General features: G+C 43.6%; 1 protein-coding gene across 1 annotated transcript in view; it reads left to right on the forward strand.

Annotated features, from left to right (window-relative positions):
- Nucleotides 1-22,326, forward strand: part of MFAP1 (microfibril associated protein 1) — a 637,732-nt gene that overhangs the window by 36,673 nt on the left and 578,733 nt on the right. The window contains exon 2 of the mRNA XM_044077701.1: nt 19,310-19,532. Coding sequence (XP_043933636.1) covers nt 19,310-19,532 — 223 coding nt within the window. The remainder of the gene's footprint in view (nt 1-19,309; nt 19,533-22,326) is intronic.

Here is a 22,326-nt window from a genome sequence, read left to right on the forward strand (position 1 = left end):
CTGGAGGAGACCCCCCCCCCCAAGTCCATGTCGCAGGAAGACAAGGCTTTGTTCTCCATGAGGATGGCCTCTTTGAAAGCAGTCTCCAACACATCCATGCGACTCCTTTCACATGCTATGGATGGAGCGGCTAGGGCTGCTGGGTCCGGAGTGTCCATGAGGGGCAATGCCTGGCTCAGGTTATGAAAATTTTCGGAACCTTTCAGGGTGTCCTTTGCCAGTGCCCCTTACGACGGCTCTATTGTCTGTGGTAAGACCGTCAAAGAGACATTAGTCCAGAGTGAGAAGGACGGGAAGACACTGTCTGCCATCAGAATCTGCTTCTCGAACCCTCAAAGGTCCTTTTCTCGGAACCAGAGAGGGCGAAAGAGGATGTGGTTCCGGAAGTTGCAGTATTCCCAGGACACTCTGGGCTCTTCTTCCCCCAGAGGCAGAGGGGGACAGAACGGACGCTAGCCCAGAGGTAGAGGGGAGTCAGAGAAATTTTGGGTCTCAAGAACCTTTCTCAGACAGACCTGGACAGCAACCCTGAGGGGTGGCCCAACTGCTCTACTTTAGAGGCAGTCGGGGGATGATCGTCCTTGCACCTAGTAGTATGGGAGTCCATAACATCAGACTGCTGGGTGCTTCAGATCTTATCCAGAGTATACTCTATCCCCTTTGTGGGCCCCCCCCCCAAATCTCCCAGACACCTCCCGGATGTACGACTCATGCAAAGGGAAGCAGCAGCACAGAAAGTTTCCAAGCTGCTAGAAAAACGAGTCATCAAAACCGTCCCCCCATATCAGTCGAGTTTGGGCTTCTACTCCAGGTTCTTTTGGTGCCAAAGAAAACTGGAGACTTAAGGCCCATTCTAGACCTTTCTACGAACCTGTCAGTTGCCAAAGAGAAGTTCTGGTTGGTTACATTACAGTCCATCATGACGTACCTGATGCGACTGGATGTGCTCATTAGACCTCCAGGATGCTTACTATCACATAAATATGCACAGAAGCTCCAGGAGGTTCCTCCACTTCGGCTTGGAGTCAGTCATTACCAATTTCGAGCCCTACCCTTTGGTCTCACCACAGCCCCCAGGGTGTTTACCAAAGTGATGGCGGTAGTAGCGGCTCACCTGAGGCTTCAGCGGATTCAGGTCTATCTGTACCTGGAATATTGGCTCCTCACTGCTCCTACCAGGTGTCTACTTTCCCAAATCAGGGGATTATTTCCTGACACTTGCCCTGCATTTGGGGATCACAATCAATGCATCCAAATCACTCCTAGATCCTGTACAGGTGATGGCAGGATAGATACTCTTCAGTGCAAAAACTTCCTGACCTCGGAGAGAGAACAAAACCTGAGGATGCATGTCTCCCTGATCTACCACTCTCATCTACCAACGGCGGAATTGGTGTTGAGGGCCTTAGGCTCGATGGCGACCATAACTTTTCTCCCGTGTGCCTGGTCACACATGAGAATTCTGCAGTGGACTCTAGCTGTACAATGGTCCCTGTTGGAACTGCCATTGGCATATCCAATTCAACTTGGTTGAGTCTGCCAGTCGTCTCTCATATGGTGAATATGTTCCAGATATTTTGGACGACCCTTTGTTCCAGCCCTGGCCCAAGCCACAGTGACCACGGATGCCTCCCAACTCAGGTGGGGGGGGCATTGTTCGGGCAGGACAGTCCAAGGCCTGTGGTCCACTATAGAGACTAGCATCCACACAAATGTCCTAGAGATGAGGGCGGTCCTTCTAGCGTTGGACGACCCTTTGTTCCAGCCCTGGCCCAAGCCACAGTGACCACGGATGCCTCCCAACTCAGGTGGGGGGGGGCATTGTTCGGGCAGGACAGTCCAAGGCCTGTGGTCCACTATAGAGACCAGCATCCACACAAATGTCCTAGAGATGAGGGCGGTCCTTCTAGCTTTGCAGGCCCTTCATGCCCGTCTTCCTCTAGGAACGGTTGCAGTTCAGACAATGTGTCAATGGTCTGGTATATCCATAAACAGGGAGGGACCAGATCTTACCCCCCCCCCCCCTTGTTGCGAGGCCATGAGAGTGTGGGAATGGGAGATCTCCACCGGTCGCTTTCCCATTGCAACGCACATTCCGGGACGGTCCAACATCCTAGCGGACAGGCTAAGTCGGGCCATTCTTATGCCTTATGAGTGGTCTCTGAATCTTTCAGTAGCGGAACAGATCTTCCGCGAGTGGGGTCAACCTTGCGGCGATCTTTTCGCATCTCCTTCCAATGTGAAGTGCAGCAAGTTTTTCGCTCTGAACCCCTGCCGGGGGAGTCCCCCAGAGACTCTCTAATTCATGCTCGACCTCCTGGTCTTCTGTATGCTTACCCGCCAGTACCTGTTATTCCGAGGTTTCTACAGAAAGCTCGTCGACTGACTGGGGAGCAAAGTGATCCTTATTGCACCATTTTGGCCGTGCCAGGTATGGTTTCCCTTCCTTTGGTCTCACCTTCTGGCTCCACCTTGGATCCTGGATCCCATTCAGGATCTAATTTCACACCCTTTGGGGGTGCCTCATCCAAATCTGGACAGTTTGAAGCTCACAGCTTGGCTGCTCAGTTCCTGTGATTGCTAGGACTCCTGTACCATCCTCCTCAGTTAGATCTATTTTGGTGGCTGCTCATAAGTCTTTGACCAAGAAGGTTTATCGACGCAAGTGGAAACGTTTTTCCTTTTGGGCCTCTCAAAGGAGTTTAGACTGTTTCACGGCTCCTATTTCCGCCATTCTTGATTTTCTAGCTGATATTTTTCCTCACGGAGCTAGTTCTTCTACTGTCAAGGTTCAGTTGGCTGCCATCTCTCATTTTCATGTAGGTGGGAATTCTGCCTCTATAGCCTCTTCCAGACTGTGTAAAGCCTTTATTAAAGGCACCTTTTTGTTATGCCCCCCCCCCCCCCGGTCAAAGATCCCGTTCCCCCATGGGACCTTACTATGGTTCTTCAAGCTTTGGTCGCTCTGCCTTTCAAGCCTGCTGCAACCGCAGATCTGAAATATTTATCTTGGGAAAACAACTTTTAGGGTGGCTATTACCTCTGCCAAAAGGGTTTCAGAATTGCAGGCCTTGTCCATCAAAGTAAAGACTTCAGTATGTTGTAATAGTAAAGTGTATCCACGCCAGAATTTGTGTTAACATATTTATCTTCTGTCACACAGAATTGCAGATTTTTTTTTTCTCTGCTCCCCATGTGTTAACCTCTAATATTTTTATGCTCTGTGTATTTGTTTTCTGATTTGACAAGTTGCGCTGAGACTTTACTGATTGTTTGCTGTTGATGCATTTGCGGTCCTCCTGATTTTGCTACTTTTTGCTCGACTGCTTTTGTTACTGTGATCATTTGTTTTACACTTTAAGGATTATAGATGTTCATCGTGCTACCCTGCTGCAGTCATCACACTTGGGTTATCTTGCCGTCAGGCGGTCCCGCAGTCGGCCCAAATTCTAAAGTCTTGGTCCGGCGTCTGTTGCTGTCGCTTCTTCCCTGACATCAGTGCGCCAGGGGTATATAAGAGGCATCAGACGCCATTTTCTTTAGACTTTCTTGCCGCGCAGTGCCCAAAGCAGAAGCAGTTCGCAAGTGTCGGTCGGCAGACACCTGAGATTTTCAATTTGAATTTCAGTCCGAAGTCTTCAATAAAGCTAAGTACCCCGTTGGGGAACATTTTCTTGCCTCAGTCCGATGTCAGAAAAAGTTAACAATTGCATTTCTTGTGGGAAGCAAATACCTCATAAGGACTTCCACTCCTATTGTATTCCTTGCCTAGGCCCAGACCACGACGTCACAGGTGGTCGGTTTTGCGCTAGGTTTAATAAATGCACTATCAAATGCCGTTTTGACTTTGCATGGTATTGCTTTGGTAGGAAATTTAATTATATCATGCCGTTGGAGCAGCCGACGACCGCAATTCATAAAAAACACAAGGATAAGGACAGGCAGCCTAGGAATATGCCAGACCCCGAGGCCTCCTGTCGCCAGTTCTCCGGTTTTCAGTGAGGCGCCTATGCAGCCCCCGACGACCGCAAAGCTGGAACCCCAGACCGCTGCCCACTTCCAAGCGGAGTCTACTAGGCCGACGCAGCCATCTACCAACACCGGAGCAGAATTAGACACCGGTGCAGAGGAAACACCTTCAGTTGCAGAAGGTGTCTTCAGACCGACTACACTCACCATTAAATCTTATGCTAAGCTTAAAACTCCTTTAAAACCTAAGAAAACTGTTCATCAGTCTACAGGTCAAGGCCCCATGCCTAAGAAACAGATGCTTAAGATGGCTGAAGATTTAATTACCCTTATCAGGGGTTCCCATCCCACTCCTGATAAAGACCAAGACAAGAGGAGGATTATGCATCCTCTGACCAGGTTTCTCTCTCCTCAGATTCTTCTGAGGAACAGGATCACACTTTTCCACCATATGAGGATTCTGATGCTGAAGACTCTATTCCCTCAGCATCTACCCCTGAAGACTACTCCTTTGGGGAAACATTACATACCATGAGGGAACATTTCCACTGGGAAGGCCAGGATTACTCAGATTCTAAGAAAAGGCTCAGAGAGTTCCTTTTACTACCCCAGCACAGACCTCTTGCTATCCCTCCTGTTTTAGATATTGTGGATGATGTCTTCTTGGAGTCTAGTTTAAATCCAGACTCTCTACCTCCTGCTCTTGCCAAACCAGACAGGTACTACAGAGTACCTGACTCACACAAATTTCTTTATAAAAGCCCTATAGCTGACCCAGAAACCATATCCCAGGGTCCTAAGGGAGCAACAGCTTCTATGGCTAAAAATCCTGTGCCCTCTGAAAGAGATTCTAGAGCCCTAGATAGATGGGGAAAGAAAATATACACCTCTGCAACTCTGGCTATGAGAGCATTAAATTGCCAGTTTCACATGTTGAAATATCAACAATTCCTGATGTCTCAGTTAAAACAAAAAATGAGCACACATTCAGAACAGCCTGAATTCAAGGAAATGCAGGATCTGTTGCATGCAGCTGAACAGGTGGGCAAGCATACTTTACATTGCGGTTTTGATTCATTGGAAGCTTTCTGTAGAGCAGCTGTTACTGGCTCTGTCATTCGTATACATGCTTGGTTAAAAGAGCAAACCCTCCCTGACCATGTTAAAGCAAAATTATTAAGTGCACCTTTACAACAAGATGTATTATTTGGTGTCAAAGCAGAAGAGGTTTTTAAAGAAAATGGAGGATAAGGATAAATCTATGCAAACGGTCAAGGATTTCTTGCAGGTACAACCCCCTCGCTTCAACAGAAATTGGCCAACAAAAAATTGGTCCTTTCCAGCTTCAGACAGATCACAGAGGGGCAAATACAGATGCCCAAGGAGCAGAGGTCAGTCACAGGGCCCTTACAAACCTCGCCAGTGGGGTTCTGCTACCCAGAAAGGAGGAGAAGACAGGCCCCAAGCTAGCAGAAGGCAGACACAATGACACTCTCCTCAAACTACCAAGCAAAATCTCTCCTGGCAACACCCTTGGGAGGAAAACTAGCATTTTTTGCAGACAACTGGCACATCATCACAAAAGACAAATGGGTTCTAAACATTGTCTCTCAAGGATACAGATTCCACTCTCGTACCTTACCAAGGATCAAAGGAATGCCAAACCTACCACCAAATCAATGGGCAGAGGCACAAAAACAAATTACAGCTCTCATGGACATGAGAGCCATTCAACAGGTACCTACACAGGAGCGAGGACAAGGATTTTACTCAAGACTCTTCCTAGTTCCAAGAAAGGACAAAGCATGGAGACCCATTCTGTATCTTTCAGTTCTGAACACCTATCTGCAAGTGCCAAAATTCAAGAAGCTAACACTACAGCAGCTTCTTCCCATGCTGGGCAAGAATGCTTGGCCTAGTCACTTTGGACCTCAAGGAGGCATACCTGCATGTCCCTATCAGACAAAATTGCAGAAGATACCTCCGCTTCATTGCAGGTTCAACGCATTATCAATTCTCTGCACTGTCCCTTGGCTTATCTACTGCGCCCAGGGTCTTCACAAAATGCCTGGCACCAGTAATTGCATACTGCAGACAAAGAGGAATTCAAATATACCCATACCTGGACGACTGTCTTATTTAAGCAGAAAGCAAGGACATTCTTTTACGGCATCGGGCATTTGTCAAACACCTTCTAAGTTGCCTAGGGTACACAGTAAACGAAAATAAATCAAAACTAGTGCCCTCACAAAACATAATATTCCTGGGTGCCAGCTTGAATACAATGTCCCAGATGGCTTATCTCGTACCAGACAAATAACAACAGCTGTTTCAATATTTCAAAATAATGGCAACAAAGACCCAACTCCCTGCAAGAAAAATTCTGCAGGCCTTGGGATTCATGGCATCTTGTATACTACTAATACCATTTGCAAAACTGCATATGAGGAAATTACAATGGTACCTGAAAAGTGTATGGACTCCGCACAGCCACAGCTTGGAAACAATGATTCCACTCATTCCCTGCCTTCAACAGGAGTTTCTATGGTGGGCACAGGTATGTCACCTCAACAAGGGTCAGCCTTTCACCTTACCCACAGCCAGGCAAACTATGACAACAGATGCATCGGACTATGCCTGGGGAGCACACATGGCAGGACAGTGTATTCAGGGCAAATGGACTACAGATCAGAGACACCTGCATATCAATCAAAAAGAAATGCTAGCAGTACAGAATGCCCTAACAGCTTTCAAGGACCTTCTACACCTAGGACAACTACTAATAAGGACATACAACACCACAGTTATGTGGTACATTAACAAGCAAGGGGGCACACATTCCTACCCTCTATGCAGGCAAGCAATGACCTTGTGGAACACTGCACTGTCTTACCAGGTTCAATTACAAGCACAATTCCTGCCAGGAAAGGAAAACACATTGGCAGATGACCTAAGCAGAAACATCGTGGATCCACACGAATGGAAACTAGATCCACAAGTATTTGCAATGATAGCTCAAAAATGGGGACGCCCAGGCATAGATCTGTTTGCAAGCCCCCACAACCACCAACTTCAAAATTTTGCACAAGGATTTTCCATCCACTTGCTAGGAAAGTGGACGCCCTCTCATTCAGTTGGAAAACATTAACAGTGTATGCCTACCCTCCACTGCCTCTTCTAGCAAAGGTACTGCTGAAAGTCAGATTAGAGAGGCCACAAATGATTCTCGTTGCACCAGACTGGCCACGGCAACATTGGTATCCAATTTTAAGGAACATGGCTCAGGGCCCACCATGGATTTTGCCACAAATTCCTCACCTGCTCATCTGATTCTACACAGCCAGCTCAAGACTTTAAACCTGGCTGCATGGCAAATTACCTAAACAACCAGCCAACACCTTTATCCAAAGCTGTTATGGATGTCATTCTGGAGGCCAGGAGACCCAGCACCAGGAAAGCCTACTCAGACAAATGGAAAAGATTTTGCGCCTGGAACCAGGCTAAAGGCCTAAATCCCCTGGAGCCGAACATTCCTCAGATTCTACAATATTTAACTGAGATGTTACACACAGGACTTTTCTTTTCATCTATTAAGATCCACGCCTCAGCAATTTCAGCACGGACCCTCCTTTATTTTCACATCCACTCCTAAGACAGTACTTCAGAGGGGCTAAGAACTTAAGACTGCCAAGGAGAGCTCCAACACCCACTTGGGATCTCAATCTTGTCCTGGAAAAGCTTACACTGCCTTCCTTTGAACCAGCTTTTTCAACTGATTTAAAATTTCTTTCATGGAAAACTGCCCTACTACTAGCAATAACCTCAGCTAGAAGAGTCTCAGAGCTACAGGCACTAGTGGCAGTGGAACCTTTCCTCATTTTTCATCAAGACAGAGTCTCTCTACGAACTAACCCTTCCTTTATGCCAAAGGTGGTATCCAGTGTGGCCCTAAACCAAACCATTCACTTGCCCACCTTCTTCCCAAATCCCCAGAACAAAGGAGAAAGACTCCTGCACTCTTTGGATATTCACAGGCAATTACGTTACTACTTGGATAAAACTAAGGCTTTCAGAAAAAACGACCAGCTCTTTGTAGCCTATGCTACAGGATCACAAGGAAAAGCTATCTCAAAACAGACCATTTCTAAATGGATAGGACATTGCATACGTTTCTGCTGCACACATCATGGGAAACCAGTACCTGCTAACATTAGGTCCCACTCCACCAGGGCTACAGCTACATCAGCAGCCTTTGTCAGGGGAGTGCCAACCAAGGATATTCTGGAAGCTGCTACTTGGAGTTCAGTGCACACCTTCACCAAACACTATCACTTATCTCTTTAAGACTAGAGCTGGTTTTGCCACTGCAGTTTTGCAGGGCATACTAGCTTCTTCTAACCCTGTTTGACTCCACCTCCCCTCCTTAGCTTTGGGATTCAACCCAAGTGTGATGACTGCAGCAGGGTAACACTATGAACATAGTACAGTTTTGTACCTACCATAAATGTAGATGTTCGAGTGTTCACCCTGCTGCAGTCCAGGTTACCTTCCCTCCATCCCCTCTGAACTAGCTGAACTTATCTCTTCCACTTTATCCTATTCTACCCCTGTGGTGTATTTGCTTGTACCTATGTTTTATTTTTATATAGCTATATATATATATATATATATATATATATATATATATATATGTATGTGTGTATATATAGATATATATATATATATATATATATATATATATATATATATATATATATATATATATATAGATATAGATATATAGATAGATAACTGACATTCACTCCACCGACACATGAAAACATCGAAAGCGCAAAAACAGGTAAGACTTTTAAATTCGCTAATCATGCCTACCACACATGCATAACACTGCCACACTTACTAAACCATGGTAGGCATGATTAGCGAATTTAAAAGTCTTACCTGTTAACTGTCCGTGTTTGCGCTTTCGATGTTTTCATGTGTCGGTGGAGTGAATGTCGGTCTTCCGACTTGTCTGTCGACTGACGTGTACCCATATATATATATATATATATATATATATATATATATATATATATATATATAGAGAGCCTACCTTTTGGGGGCACCTGACATCTGGGGCAAGAAAAACTGAAGAAAACTGCGTCGGATGCCTCTTGTATACCCCTAGTGCACTGACGTCAGGGAAGAAGCGACAGCAACTGACGCCGGACCAAGACTTTGGAATTCGGGCCGACTGCGGGACCGCCTGACGGCAGGATAACCCAAGTGTGATGACTGCAGCAGGGTGAACACTCGAACATCTACATTTATGGTAGGTACAAAACTGTACTTTTTGCTAACGTCAAAATGGTCATTGACTTGTTCTGGAGGTACCAGAGGGAACACTAACAGCTGCAGCAGGAAAGCATGGCCACCATCAAGCAAGAAATGGGCAAATTCCAGTCCAAGCAAGCAAACAAACGAAGAGAAAACCCTAAAGAAGACAGTTTCATGGTAAATGCTTACATTGCCCGAAAGGGGCTCGATGACTCAGAGCGATGCAGTGGATCAGGGCACAAACTCCGTGACCGACAACAGGGAGACCCCCACTAAATATCCTACAAAAAGTATCACCTGCATGAAGAAAGCTCTCCAGAAAAGTTGTACCCACAAATAATCCACCTGAAGCCAGTCCTTCAACTGATAAGATTAAAACATGAACCTTACTGCTCTGCTATTACCCTGTAAGCTGCTGACCTGGGTCCAAAGACACCTGTAGTCTTCCCCCATCCTAATTTGTCTCTCTCCTGTCTTTAAATTAGTTAGTCTGCCCCTGGGAGTAGTCATTAGCCTGTAACCAATCCCTGTATATTGTAATACTTTCTTCTGTTTCCTCTCCCAGCCCTGTAAATTCGTACTCTGAACCCATAACTTGGAGTTAGATTAGCAAACTAAGAAAAGCCCTCCAAGTATACCATTTATAATCTACACTTGGTTCATAAAATAGAATACAATACAGCTATATTGACAGCAGAAATTAGATACTGTCTAAACTCAACTTATAATAACACCATATAGTTACCAATACCTTAGATAACAATTGGAGATAGTTAACATTTTGGAGACTGTTTGAGCCCCGCTACACTTCTCACCCGCCCCCAGTACCTCTACATTTATAGGTACTTAACCACACCCCCAACTCAACTATCCTATCAGCCATTACCTCTACTCCCTTTCCAACCTGTTCCTCCATCCTATCACTTCTCTCTACATACTCACTCCTCCCACTCTGACACCTCAATATTGGTAGTAACTCCTTCTACTTTAGTGTCTGTCTAACAATTAACCATCATGTTCCACTACTATGTACTACCCATTCTGCTAATCACCTATGTACTCACCTAGTATGTAAACCAGATGCTTATCGATCATCAATACCCTAATGGGCATACTTCCTCCCCAACTATAAAGCATCACACTTTCAACCATATCTATGACAAAGGAAACAATCAAGCCATTATACACTCCTCCAGCCTACCAACCCCAGGCACACTAACTCCAAACCTAGACAATACTATAAACTCCTATATAAACTATTGAGGCTTCTAGTTAAATATAGACCCAGTATCATACTCATTGGGGGCATTCACCCCAACCCAGGCCCTTCCACCTCTGATATATACACCCCCACTAATTGCAGCCTAAGCCAACCACCTAGAATCAGTAGACCAACTAACTCTCTCCTGACCTGTTATCTCAATATTAGGAGGTATTAATAACAAGGTACATGAACTACATTCTCTCCTGGCTGTCCACTCCCCTGAGATACTCTGTCTATCTGAGACCTGGCTAAAGCCTAACACTACTGACAATGAGATGTTACCTCCTGGCTACAATATACACAGGCTAGAGCATACTTCTAGGAAAGGGGGTGGGGTAGCCATACTGTATAATTCTGAGTTGAACCTGACCAGAGATGTTAACCAACCACCTCAGATTAACAACTCTGAGATTCTTGCCACTAAACTGCAGCTTAACAAAAGTAAATGCATTAACATCGTTTGCATGTATATCCCCCAGGCAATAACATAGCCACACTAGAGGATATTGTTCACTGGCTATCATGTCATTACCCTCAAGAAACCCTACTGCTGGGAGACCTTAATATAGATTGAGGAACTTGTTCCTCTGAATCCCCCTCTACCCACATCAGTCTGCATGCTTTCACACAAACAGTAACTACCCTCTACCAGGCTAGGTAAACCCAACCAAAAATAAAGTATACTCGACTGGGTGCTTGTAAATAGTAATCCTCAACTATACACTGTGGGGACCTTTCCCAGTGGTCTAAGTGATCATCTCCTCACTTACAGGTTCATAGGTAGATACTAGGCTATCTGCCCTAGGGCATTTATAAGCCTAGCCAGAGTGTATTTGGCTTCCACCTCCCTATTAGATTAGCCTACTGTGCCTCTGTAAAGTAGGCCACAGAAGGTACCCTTTTAAGATTAGTTTACTGTGCCTTGTCTAGCAGGGACACAGAAGAGATCCCAGGGGTGAATTTGCGATTTCCCATCCACACGTCCAGATTTCGCTTGAAGAGGGTCAACAAGGGGCTATGTCTAACATGAATTGGGATTCTATTCCAGAGTGAGGGGAGCCTCTGGGAAATGAATCTGTCCCTCCAGCATGTCCTATTTATTTTTGTGCTGAGGTTTAGGTCCCTGGAGCATGTAGCTCTAAGGGACTTGGATTTTTTGAGGTGGAGCATGTCCATTAATTCTGGGTTTGACATGGCTTTGTACGTCAGGCATAGATCGCCTCTGAGTAGGCAGTAAGCAACTGAGTAGAGCTGGAGTTTCTTTAGTCGAGCTGCATAGGACATCTGTTTGTAGTCCATGATCCTTTTGGTGAGGTACTTTTGGGGTCTCTCCAGTTGCTGCAGGTGTCCGGTAAGGTACATCCCAAAGGGGCATTGTATTCAATTATGGGCCTGATGAGTGACGAGTAGAGGGGCACAATGACCTCCCTTGATCTAGATGCGAACCCTTTCATGATAAGGTGGGCTATATAGAAGGTCTTTCTAACCACTTTGGCAACGTGATTATCCAAGGAGAGATTACTATCTACGTTGGTCCCCAAATCTCTAATTACTTCTTCCATACTTAATGGATTACCACCTATGTGGTAATTTGTGGGCACCTTGTTATTCCCAAAGGGGATGAGTATGCACTTTTTAGCATTTAGCTTGAGGCCGTGGCTCCGGCACCAAGCATCCGTCTCTGTGAGACCCTTTTGGAGGATGCTTGTGTCAGCTGGAGATTCGATTATGGCCACCAGTTTGTAGTCATCTGCGAACTTTGTCAGCCATAATCCCCCCGTGTTAGCCTGAACCTCAGAGAAGTATATACCGAACAAGAGAGGTCCCAGAACTGAGCCCTGTGGGACGCCACTTGTAACTGGTTTGGATTCGGACATGGCACCTTCGATTCTGACCATGTGGGTTCTATCTCTGAGCCAGTTTGCAACCCATCTTGTGATATAGGGGCTGATATTTAAGCTGGTAAGCTTATTTATGATGCCCGAGTGGGGTATTGTGTCGAAGGCTTTTGTGAGGTCCAGGTAGGCTGTGTGGACTACCTTGCCCTCATCTATGGCTTTGGTAACTGTTTCAAAGAAATCAACTAGGTTTAAGAGGCAAGATCTGCCCTTAACAAAGCCGAATGTGGTAGGGTCCAATGTCTGGAGGCTTCCGATGTCTTTGTTTATGAGTTCCATGATAATACGCTCCATAGCTTTACAGACCAGACTAGTCAGGCTTATGGGGCGATAGTTTCCGGGGTCTGTTGTGGCACCACCTTTGTGGAGTGGGATCACTGTAGCTGTATGCCATTCTTTGGGTACATATCCTGTAGTAAGGCTAAGTTTGAACAGTGACTTAATGTGAGGGTTCAGTTCTTCTTGGAGCTCGTGTAAGACACAGCCTGGGACACCGTCCGGTCCCATAGATGCTGTATTTTTTGCTTTGGAGAGGGCAGCTTTCACATGTGCATCTGTGATGTCAGGAAGGTTACATTCATTTGGGATAGGCATTTGCTCCTTTGGGGGGGAAGGGGGGAGAAGTTTGCGCTGAATCTGTCTGCCAGGATGTTGGCTATATCTGTAGTTTCAGTATATTTTGTACCGTTATGCAACAATTCAGAGCATATCTGGGAGTTTCTGCCCATGTTACTGACATAACTAAAGAAGGCCTTGTGATTATAGTGTCTAGGGCAATTTTTCTTTCGAAACTGGCCTTTGATGATTTTATGAGGGATCGAAGTTTCTTGCTAATACTGATCAGAGATGCCTTCTCTTTTTGGGATTTTGCTCTGTCATGTAGTAGCTTCCTCCTTCTGTTGTATAGCTTATTTATGGCCGGGGTCCACCAGACTGGTCTCCTGTTTTTGGAGGAGTGAGTCTTGGTTTTATTTGGGATAGCACGATCCATGCATTCCTGCAGGTGCTCATAGAATGCATTTGTAAAGGATTCTGCGGATTGGGCTGTATTATCATCTGGCCCAGGGGCTTTGAAGGATTCCACCTCAGTCTTGAGAAGTGCAAAGTTGGCTTTTGAGAAATTCTTTACAGTGATTTCCTTGGCTGGGGGTGGGGGACGGGATATGGTCTGATCTTACCAATGAGGGGTTTACCTCTGGTGTGGAACATAAGTCCCCATGTTGGTGATGACCAGGTCCAATATGTGGGAGTGGTGACCAGTTGTTCCATTGCATTAGAGTTTATAAATTCAAGGAACCGTTGGGCGAGGGTGTTTGGGCTTGAGTAGTTTTCCCAGTCAATGTTTGGGTAGTTGAAGTCACCCAATAACATAGTGTTTGGAGAGACCTTCATATTCTTCAGTGTTTTCAGGAATGCCAAGTGGGGTTCCTGTAATAGGGAGGGTGTTCTGTAGCAGGCTACAAACTGAAAGGCAGTTTTGCCCACTGTTAGTTGTACATGGATGGTTTCCGATGCTTCGTGCAGGGCCACTAACCTGGAGGTGTAAGTATCTTTGATGAATATAGATACTCCCCCTCCTTTTGTGCTTCGGTCTGAGTTTTGGGGCTGAAACGCATGGTATGAGTTATGACTAGGTAGTGCTGGGGTACTCTCAGGAGCCTTGAACCAGGTTTCTGTCACTGCACAGACATCGATTTTCTCCATACTGAGGAGAGCCTCGAGTGCATGCATCTTGAGGTTTAGACTTCTGGCATTGAGTAGCATTACCTTTAGTTTTTTTATCCTTGGGTTGTCTATGGAGGTGGGTTTGTCCTTTGAGCCTTGCCTAAAAAAGGCACTATGGGGGTGGCAAGAGCCTTGGCCAGTATACGAAAGCTTAAGGGTGACAGGTGTAAGCCGTCCCTAGCGAAGCAACGTGGCTTGTCGAGCATGTCATCCCAGGCTGACAGACACTGGAGCCCCTTTGAATGACACCAATACTTTAGCCAGTTGTTGAAACTGATCATTTTGTCTTTATACTGTGGCATCATTCTTGGTGAGGGCAAGATGCTACTCAAGGTCAAGGTCATACCAGCCTGGGCTACATGGTCAGAGAGCTCCTCTGTCTCTTTTCATGTAGTCCCAGGGAGGTACGTCTCAGGTCATTCACACCGCATGGACAATGACGGAGTCATACTTGTACTTGCTTTGGAGTGACCTGAGTGCTTGAGTTATGTGGTGGATCCTGGCACCCGACATGCAGCTGACCGTGACCTTCTCCTTGTTCAGTCTGGTGAGCGGGACGTCAGTGTGCCGGACAATAGAGTCCCCTATAACAAGTGTAGTTGTTAAGCAAAAAGTTATTAACTCACAACCACTCGTACTCAGGAAAGTCAGGCACAATAAAGACTTTGATCAGGCCAACTTCCAACAGGAACTTATCTCCTGCAACTGGTCTGTACTAAAACACCTCCCCCTAGAGGAGGCAGTACTATATTTTAATAGTAAATTTCTAGAAATCCTTAATCTGCATGCACCTGTCCGCTCAAAGCGAACAAAAGCAACTACAGCACCATAGCTTACCAAAGAGTCCAGGCAAAAAATCCATATTAGAAACAAATTATGGGCTCATTGGTGGTTCACTAAAGACCCCCTAGATCATGTTAAATACAGGCAAGTCAGAAATGATACCAAAAAGTCTATTCTAAATGACAAAAAACAATACTATAAAGTCCAGACTGTAAACCAAAACAATCTTCAGAAGTTCTGGGCAAGTCTTAATAACCTACTCCACCTGGGAAAAACATCAACTCCCATCCCCTCTGATTTCATTGAAAAATCTCTTGAAGATGTCTCAGACAATTTCAACCGCTTCTTTACTGAAACAATTCAAACCCTAGCTAGCCAACTCCACCCCTTTAAATAGACTCTCATTTAGCTTTCAACCAGTTCCCACATCACTCATCCGTACCCTTATCAAAAAATTAAAACCCACCACTCTATCTGCTGACCAACTACCCGCTGAATACCTTCAAAAATCAGCTGATGCTATAGCCTATCCAATATCAATATTAATTAACCGTACCATATCAGAGGCAAAAATTCCCACCATTTGGAAAACCTCCTATATTATCCCACTACATAAAGGAGGCTCCTCCACTGAATTCTCCAATTACAGACCCATAACTATACTTTCACCACTTGCAAAAATATTGGAAAAATGTATATACAAACAAGTCATGCACCACCTAATCCAAAATCACCTCATGGCCGATACCCAACACTGCTTTCTACCACACCACAGTACTACCTCAGCCCTACTTGCCTTTACCAACACAATAAACAGCAACCGCAATAATAATCGCAACTCCTCGGCCCTCTTCTTGGATCTGTCCAAAGCATTTGACATGGTAGATCACCAACATTTGTTACACACTATGCAAACATTCAATCTAGACTCTAATGCCCTTTTATGGTTCAATTCCTACCTGACTGGGAGGCAGCAAGCTGTTCTCTGGCAGAACAAGCTTACTATACTGATACCAAACACCCTTGGAGTACCACAAGGCTCCATATTAGGGCCCCTACTGTTCTCAGTTTTTATTAATGACATATACTGTCATCCCAAATGTCAGCTGTATCCAGTACGCTGACAACTCCACTCTGATTTGCTCAGCCACATCTCCCTCAGATCTGAAGTCTGCTACCCAGTCCACCTTTAATATTGTATAAAACTGTCTCACTGGCCGCCGGCTATTATTAAATCCCAAAAAAACTAAAATGTTGCTATTCTCACCTACTCAAAGGTCTGCAACTTTCTCTTTCACCATTAATGCAAAAGATGGTACTGTTATCTCCCCAGACCCCTCTACAAAACTGCTCTGTGTCATTATTGACAATAACCTAAAATTTGAACTTCATGTTAATCAAATAATAAAGAACACCAATAAAAAACTTGGATCATTGTATAGAATTAAAGCCTTTCTAACCCCTTCAGCTAGGATTGCCATTGCCCACTCTCATCTAATTTCAACACTTACATATGCTTCCCCCCTTCTGTCTAATCTTAACATGTCACTACTAAACAGACTGTCTAATCTGTTACAATCACATTGCCAGGTTTGCCATTGACCAGCCATGCAGAACCCACCACTGCATCAACCTCAAACAGCTTGGCTGGCTAGAATTCCCCATTCTCATACAATATAACCTTCTGATCATAACTAACAAAAGTTTCTATAATCCAGATAGCACACCAGCTCTTAGAAATATTATCATTGCCCTAACTAATCAGAGACTGCTTAGATCCTCTAATAAACTTCAAATTCTTACAATCAAAACCAACAATACAGTAGGGGAAGCTCTCTTGGCAAACTCTGCAGGTAGAACCTGGAATCAACTCCCAGCTGACATTACTATGCTCTCCTCCCCAAGTCAGTTTAAGACCAAACTCAGGCAACATCTGGCACTAAACTGGCTCTGCCACTGTAACAAACCTGGCTAGCCAGCTTTAATGAATGTACAAAGAAATCTAATAGATGTCAATGCTAATGTGTTTTCATTTCTCCTGACTGTAACTAGTGCTTACTAATGTCGTGAAACTGTCTACTTTTGACTGTCAAAGTATTAACGGTAATAGCATACTTGTATTTGTCTGTGTTGCTATGTTTACCTTTGTCTCTGTTATATTGTCCTTATTACTATGTTTTATTACGTACACCCACGAGCTTTTCTCCCCGGGCCTCTGCTGAAAATGGACATGAATCCAGTTGGACTATCCCGGTCAACAAATGTAAAATAAATACATTTTTTTTTTCACAAAGATAGGGTTTCCCTTCGAAACAATCCATCCTTTCTTCCTAAGGTGGCATCATCAGTCAATGTCAATCAGACCATCAATTTGCCTGTGTTTTTTTCTAATTTTTCTAACAAGATGGAATACAAATTCCACCTGTTGGATATTCACAGACAGTTACGATTCTATTTACACAGGACTAAAAAATTTCCGTAAGTCTGATCAATTGTTTGTGTCTTTCTATTTAAACCCTAACCCTTTTTAGGAAAACCTATCTCCAAGGTCACTATTGCTAGATGAATTTCTTCATGCATCCTTCAGGTCTGTAATGACAGAGGCATATCTCCTCCAGGTCAGGTGTAAGCTCATTCCACTAGGTCCATGGCTATGTCTGCGGCCTTTTGGTCTGGAGTGTCTTTGGATGATATTTGTTCTGCAGCTAATTGGTCCTTATCTCATACGTTTATTTCTCATTATAAATTGGATTTGACTTCCAGAAGGAGAACATCCTTTGGTTCCGCAGTGCTCCGGAATGTCCTTCCATGAGGGCCTTCCAGGAGTTTAGTAGCTGGGGATTCTGTCCCACAGATTGAAGTCCAAATGAAATAAACTACTTCAGATAAAGAGGTTATGTAGTTACCATAATGTTCCATCTGAGTAGTTCTGCTTCATTTGTCTTCAACCGTCCCTCCCTCCTTCCCCCAGACCTTGGCATATGGACCACCTACGGGCTGCAGTTATAGGTTACAAGTATTTTTTCAGGTCGGGTTATCAGTATAAGGTTCAGCAAACTCGATCTGGGGATGGAAGGTAAGGGAGGTGTATTATGGGTAAGGGGAAGAGCTTGGAGCTCTGAGCTCATGCTAGTAAAGTTGCTTGCTCGGATCCGATATGGCTCTGTATTCCCACAGGTTGAAGACAAATGAAGTAGAACTACTCAGATGGAACATTATGGTGAGTACATAACTTCTTTTTTTTTCTGTATCTGTGTGCATCTATTTATCTGTTTTAATATTGTGTGTGATTGAAACTCTGGTGTTTATTGTAAATAGATATTTAGTATTTTCATGTTTTTTCATTATTTATTATTAAATATATTTAAACGTTTCATTGTGGCTAGCCTTTTAGAGAACATTTTAACAGTTGAGAGTACTGTATCTATTTGGTGACACTCCTGAAAGCCTTACTGCATTGGCCAAACACTATAATTTGTATCAGTATTAATTTCACTCTGTATAATTGGGTAACCTTGTAACAGCCTTAGAGTAGCTGGCTTTGGAGTATCTGGTGGCAGTAACTACTTATAGTCTTGGCAGAAAGGGACATGGCTAATACATTTGTGCCAGCCTTTCCTGTGTGTGCATGTGTTTGTGTGTGTATTTGTGTGTGTGTGTCTGAAAATCAAATCTCAGTGCATGTGTCAGTTGTTTGGGACAGAAAGCACTGGTTTCACAAAGATAGTAATGGAGGACTAGGTTTAGACACTCTGCTGAGGACCCAACTCTATAGCTGTGCCAGTGGAGATCTTATTGGGGATCTGGAGAGAAAGGAGAAACCAGCTCTCGAACTGTGTGTGTTCCCTATGTGCTCTTAAGGGAAATTGTGCTTGATGCAGAGATGTGCATTTGGAAATACTGGGTGTATCCATTTTTGTTCCAAGTGAACTTTCCTCTCCAGTATCAATGGTGAGGATTCATGCTCCTTGAGTATTGGCCCAGAGTGGGGACATATGACATCATTTTGAATCATTTAGTAATTCATCAGATAAGATTGTTGATCTGTGGAAACCAAGTGTAGGCTCAAGACTGGGCAGCTGTGTTTTGTGGTAGCATCATTTTAAATGATCTAGTAATGCTGCAGTTATGATTGTTATTGTGGAAGTCTCACTAGATCATCTAACTGAAGGCTCAAGATCAGTGATCCATCAGTGCCTGTCTTGCATTGTGGTTTGTAGAAAGCTGTCTTGGAACTTATCTTGCACCATTCAAAAAGTAAACCAGTGACATTTCAGTCTCTGGTTTTATTTATTTATTTATTTTTTAATATGGCCTTCTCATTGCTCTCTGTTTCTTCTCCCACTTTCAGGTGAGATTTCTATGGAAAAAGTAAAAGTGAAAAGGTATGTTTCTGGGAAGAGGCCTGATTATGCCCCTCTAGAATCCTCTGATGAAGATGAGGAAGATTTTCAATTCATTAAGAAGGGAAAAGAGCAGGAAGCTGAGGCAGAAGAATCTCCTGATGAGGAGGCTGTCAATGACCCTCGTCTCCGCCGTCTCAAAAACAGAGTAGTAGAGGATGTGGAGGAAAGGTATGACAACACCTTAAATTGTGAATAAGGAAACTGAATTTAACAATGCAGTCACTTTTTTCTCAACAGAACATTTTTTTTACCTGTCCTTTTCTGCCAACCTTGACTTAGACTAATATATTGATTTGTCTTAGGATAATATATTGCACAGCTTCTTTGGTTCTTGCCCCATCTTACCTTGCATACTACATTCTTAAAGCTGGTAATTGGTGCAGTTATTTTGCAGTCACAGAAGCGCCTTAGTCAATCATTCAGCTACTTAGGTTTTCTTAGTTTGCTGCCATCTTTGCCTACAGGGTGTGTGAGTGGCACTGTAACTTTAATAGCTAATAAGCTCTGATGTGAGTCTTGTGACCTGGGTGTGGGGCTTTCCATAAAGAATTGAAGTATTTGCATGTCTTTTGTATTTCTGTGTGTGCCAATTTACAAGTTTTTTTTTTTTTTATTAATTTTGAACTTGATTTGGTAGAGCACTGATCACATTGGACCTATTTCAGTCTCAGCCCATGGGACAACAGAATAAATTAAGAATGTTGTATACAGAGTGAATGATAAAACACAGTGTGAACTTGTATACCAAGTGAATATCAAGGGTTAGCTTAAGGGTGTAAAAACAATAGATATATAGCAATAGTGACTGACAAAACACAATATGTGCATGCAGTTATTATGCTGAAAGAATCACAAGTAAAAAGCAGAGTCTGAACAATGTAAGTGGAGGCAGGAAAGGTAGGAAGATGTTCATTTGTATGACTATATAGAGAAAGAACAACAGAATTTTCCTTCAGTGTTGTAATGTGCTTTATTGCTATAATTGCAAAATGGGGTAAAATTAATGATCTTTAAGAAAAGGGTGAACTTCCCATGGTTTGGGACCAAGGGCTGAGAAAGCATTGTTTGTGCAGTAAAGCCTAGTTTGTGCCAGGTTTGGAGGAGAGGACCTGAAATTAAGACTTATAAGGTTGTATGTTGCTGCAACTCTGGTCTGGAGACTAGTTGAGGGAAGGTCCTATTCTTGAAGTTTAATCAGCTAAGAGACTAGAAGAAGGGTCAGCACATTGTTTCACAGGTAGCCAGTTAGCCTCTTCAGTAGTTTTGCTGTAACAAAGCCTTCTTTACAGATCTAATGTGATGGTAGAAGAAGCTGAAGTAAGTGGCTTTTAAATACTGTTTTTATTTGGGTTTTAGCGTGTTGATCATTGTGCTGTTTTATGGCCTAGTAAAAGGCAGCTGCTTGGGTGCACCACCAGATTAGGCCAACATAATGCATGTGAAAGACTTGGAACAAGTAAGCCCTTCATTGTGTTTGCTCTGACATTAGTCTTGTTTTTCGTATTTTTGAAGAGGTCTCTCAGAAAGTTTGTATTTCACCGCATAGTCACTGTGTCTGTCCTCCTTGCATTTTTGTACTACATTGACACACTAGTATTTCATTTCATGAAATTTTGGCTTGTGATAGAAACCCTACAACCATCAGCACCTCTGGTTTTGCTGGAGAAAATATATGAAAATGGAAGACCCTGGAATCTGAGTTTAGCATTTGTCTTGTTATAAATGACCTTGTGAACAAGCCAGAAGGGTTCCAAATGATTGCACTGTTTCATGTCACAGATGAGGACACCATTAACTTATTCAGTATGTTTACCTGTAAAGAGGAGTCAAAAGACAAAATTACAGTACTAAAATAAGTTTCAGGCATGCTGGGAACCAAAAAGGAGCCTAATGTATGAAAGGCATTATTTTTTTCACTAGAAATCAAGGGGTTCATGCGACTGGAGGCTTCTGTTGCTGAGCTTTAACGTGGAGCATAACTGTGTGAATTTGGTCATTCAGCCAAATCACTTAAGGAAGCAGAGTAGTCTTCTGGAAAGTTATCAAGGATAGGCTGAAGGTAGCAGAGTTAACATTGGAAACAGCCAGTTGTAAGTAACCTGCCTGGTAAATAAATTCAGAACATTACATGTGAAATTTTAATTTTACAAAATTCAGTTCCTAAAGTATGTGAACGTGAAGCCTAGAATTGCTGAAAGTAATAAAAATGAAAGAAAAATGAAACTGCAGATGACTTCATGCCAACCAGAATGATGCTTGTAAATAAATAAGTAGTTGGAAACCACAAGCATTAGTGACTCACTGTTGACATGAAGTGAAGCACTGCAAAGCTAAAAATCAAATTTGTAAACTCTGCTGAGGTAATTACCAGGTTAACTTCCAGTGTCTTAAATATAAAAAGAGTGCAGCAGCAAGATGTACAAAAGAGCAGGTAAGTGCAGAATACGTATGATGATCTCTTTTTTGCAGGCTGAGTGCTACATGAAGTTAACAGTTGAGGTGGTTCCTGTGATTCCTGGTCCACGAAGATTAGCCATTGTGGGTGTATGGCTAAAACTGTGCAAGAATTAACATGTATAGAGTCATTAGAAGTAGTTGGCAGCAACAGTGGAATTCATGAATAGTTTAGTGATAGGTTAAGGTCAGAATTTGCATTGATTCAGAAAATCGTAAATGGATCAAAAGGAAAAATGTTCATTTCAGACCATTACAGTATTAGCAAGTATGCTTAATGTCAGGTTCTTTGTAGTACTTTTAGGTTTTGGCACATCAGGTTGGTTGAAGTCATTTTCAAATTCCGTGCATTTGTAATATTCCTGTTGGCGGATAAAGATTCTTGAGGCTACCTTTTGGGAGCACATTGACACCAGACTTCACAGAGCTTTATCAAACCTAGTTCAGGGATGGACTAGCCTGTGTTTATTGATGGCATTCTACCTGAGGGTGTTACAGAGCAGGGACA

Source organism: Protopterus annectens, chromosome 7.part0, assembly GCF_019279795.1.
Source record: "Protopterus annectens isolate FY-2018-M chromosome 7.part0, PAN1.0, whole genome shotgun sequence".
Classification (NCBI taxonomy): domain Eukaryota; kingdom Metazoa; phylum Chordata; order Ceratodontiformes; family Protopteridae; genus Protopterus; species Protopterus annectens.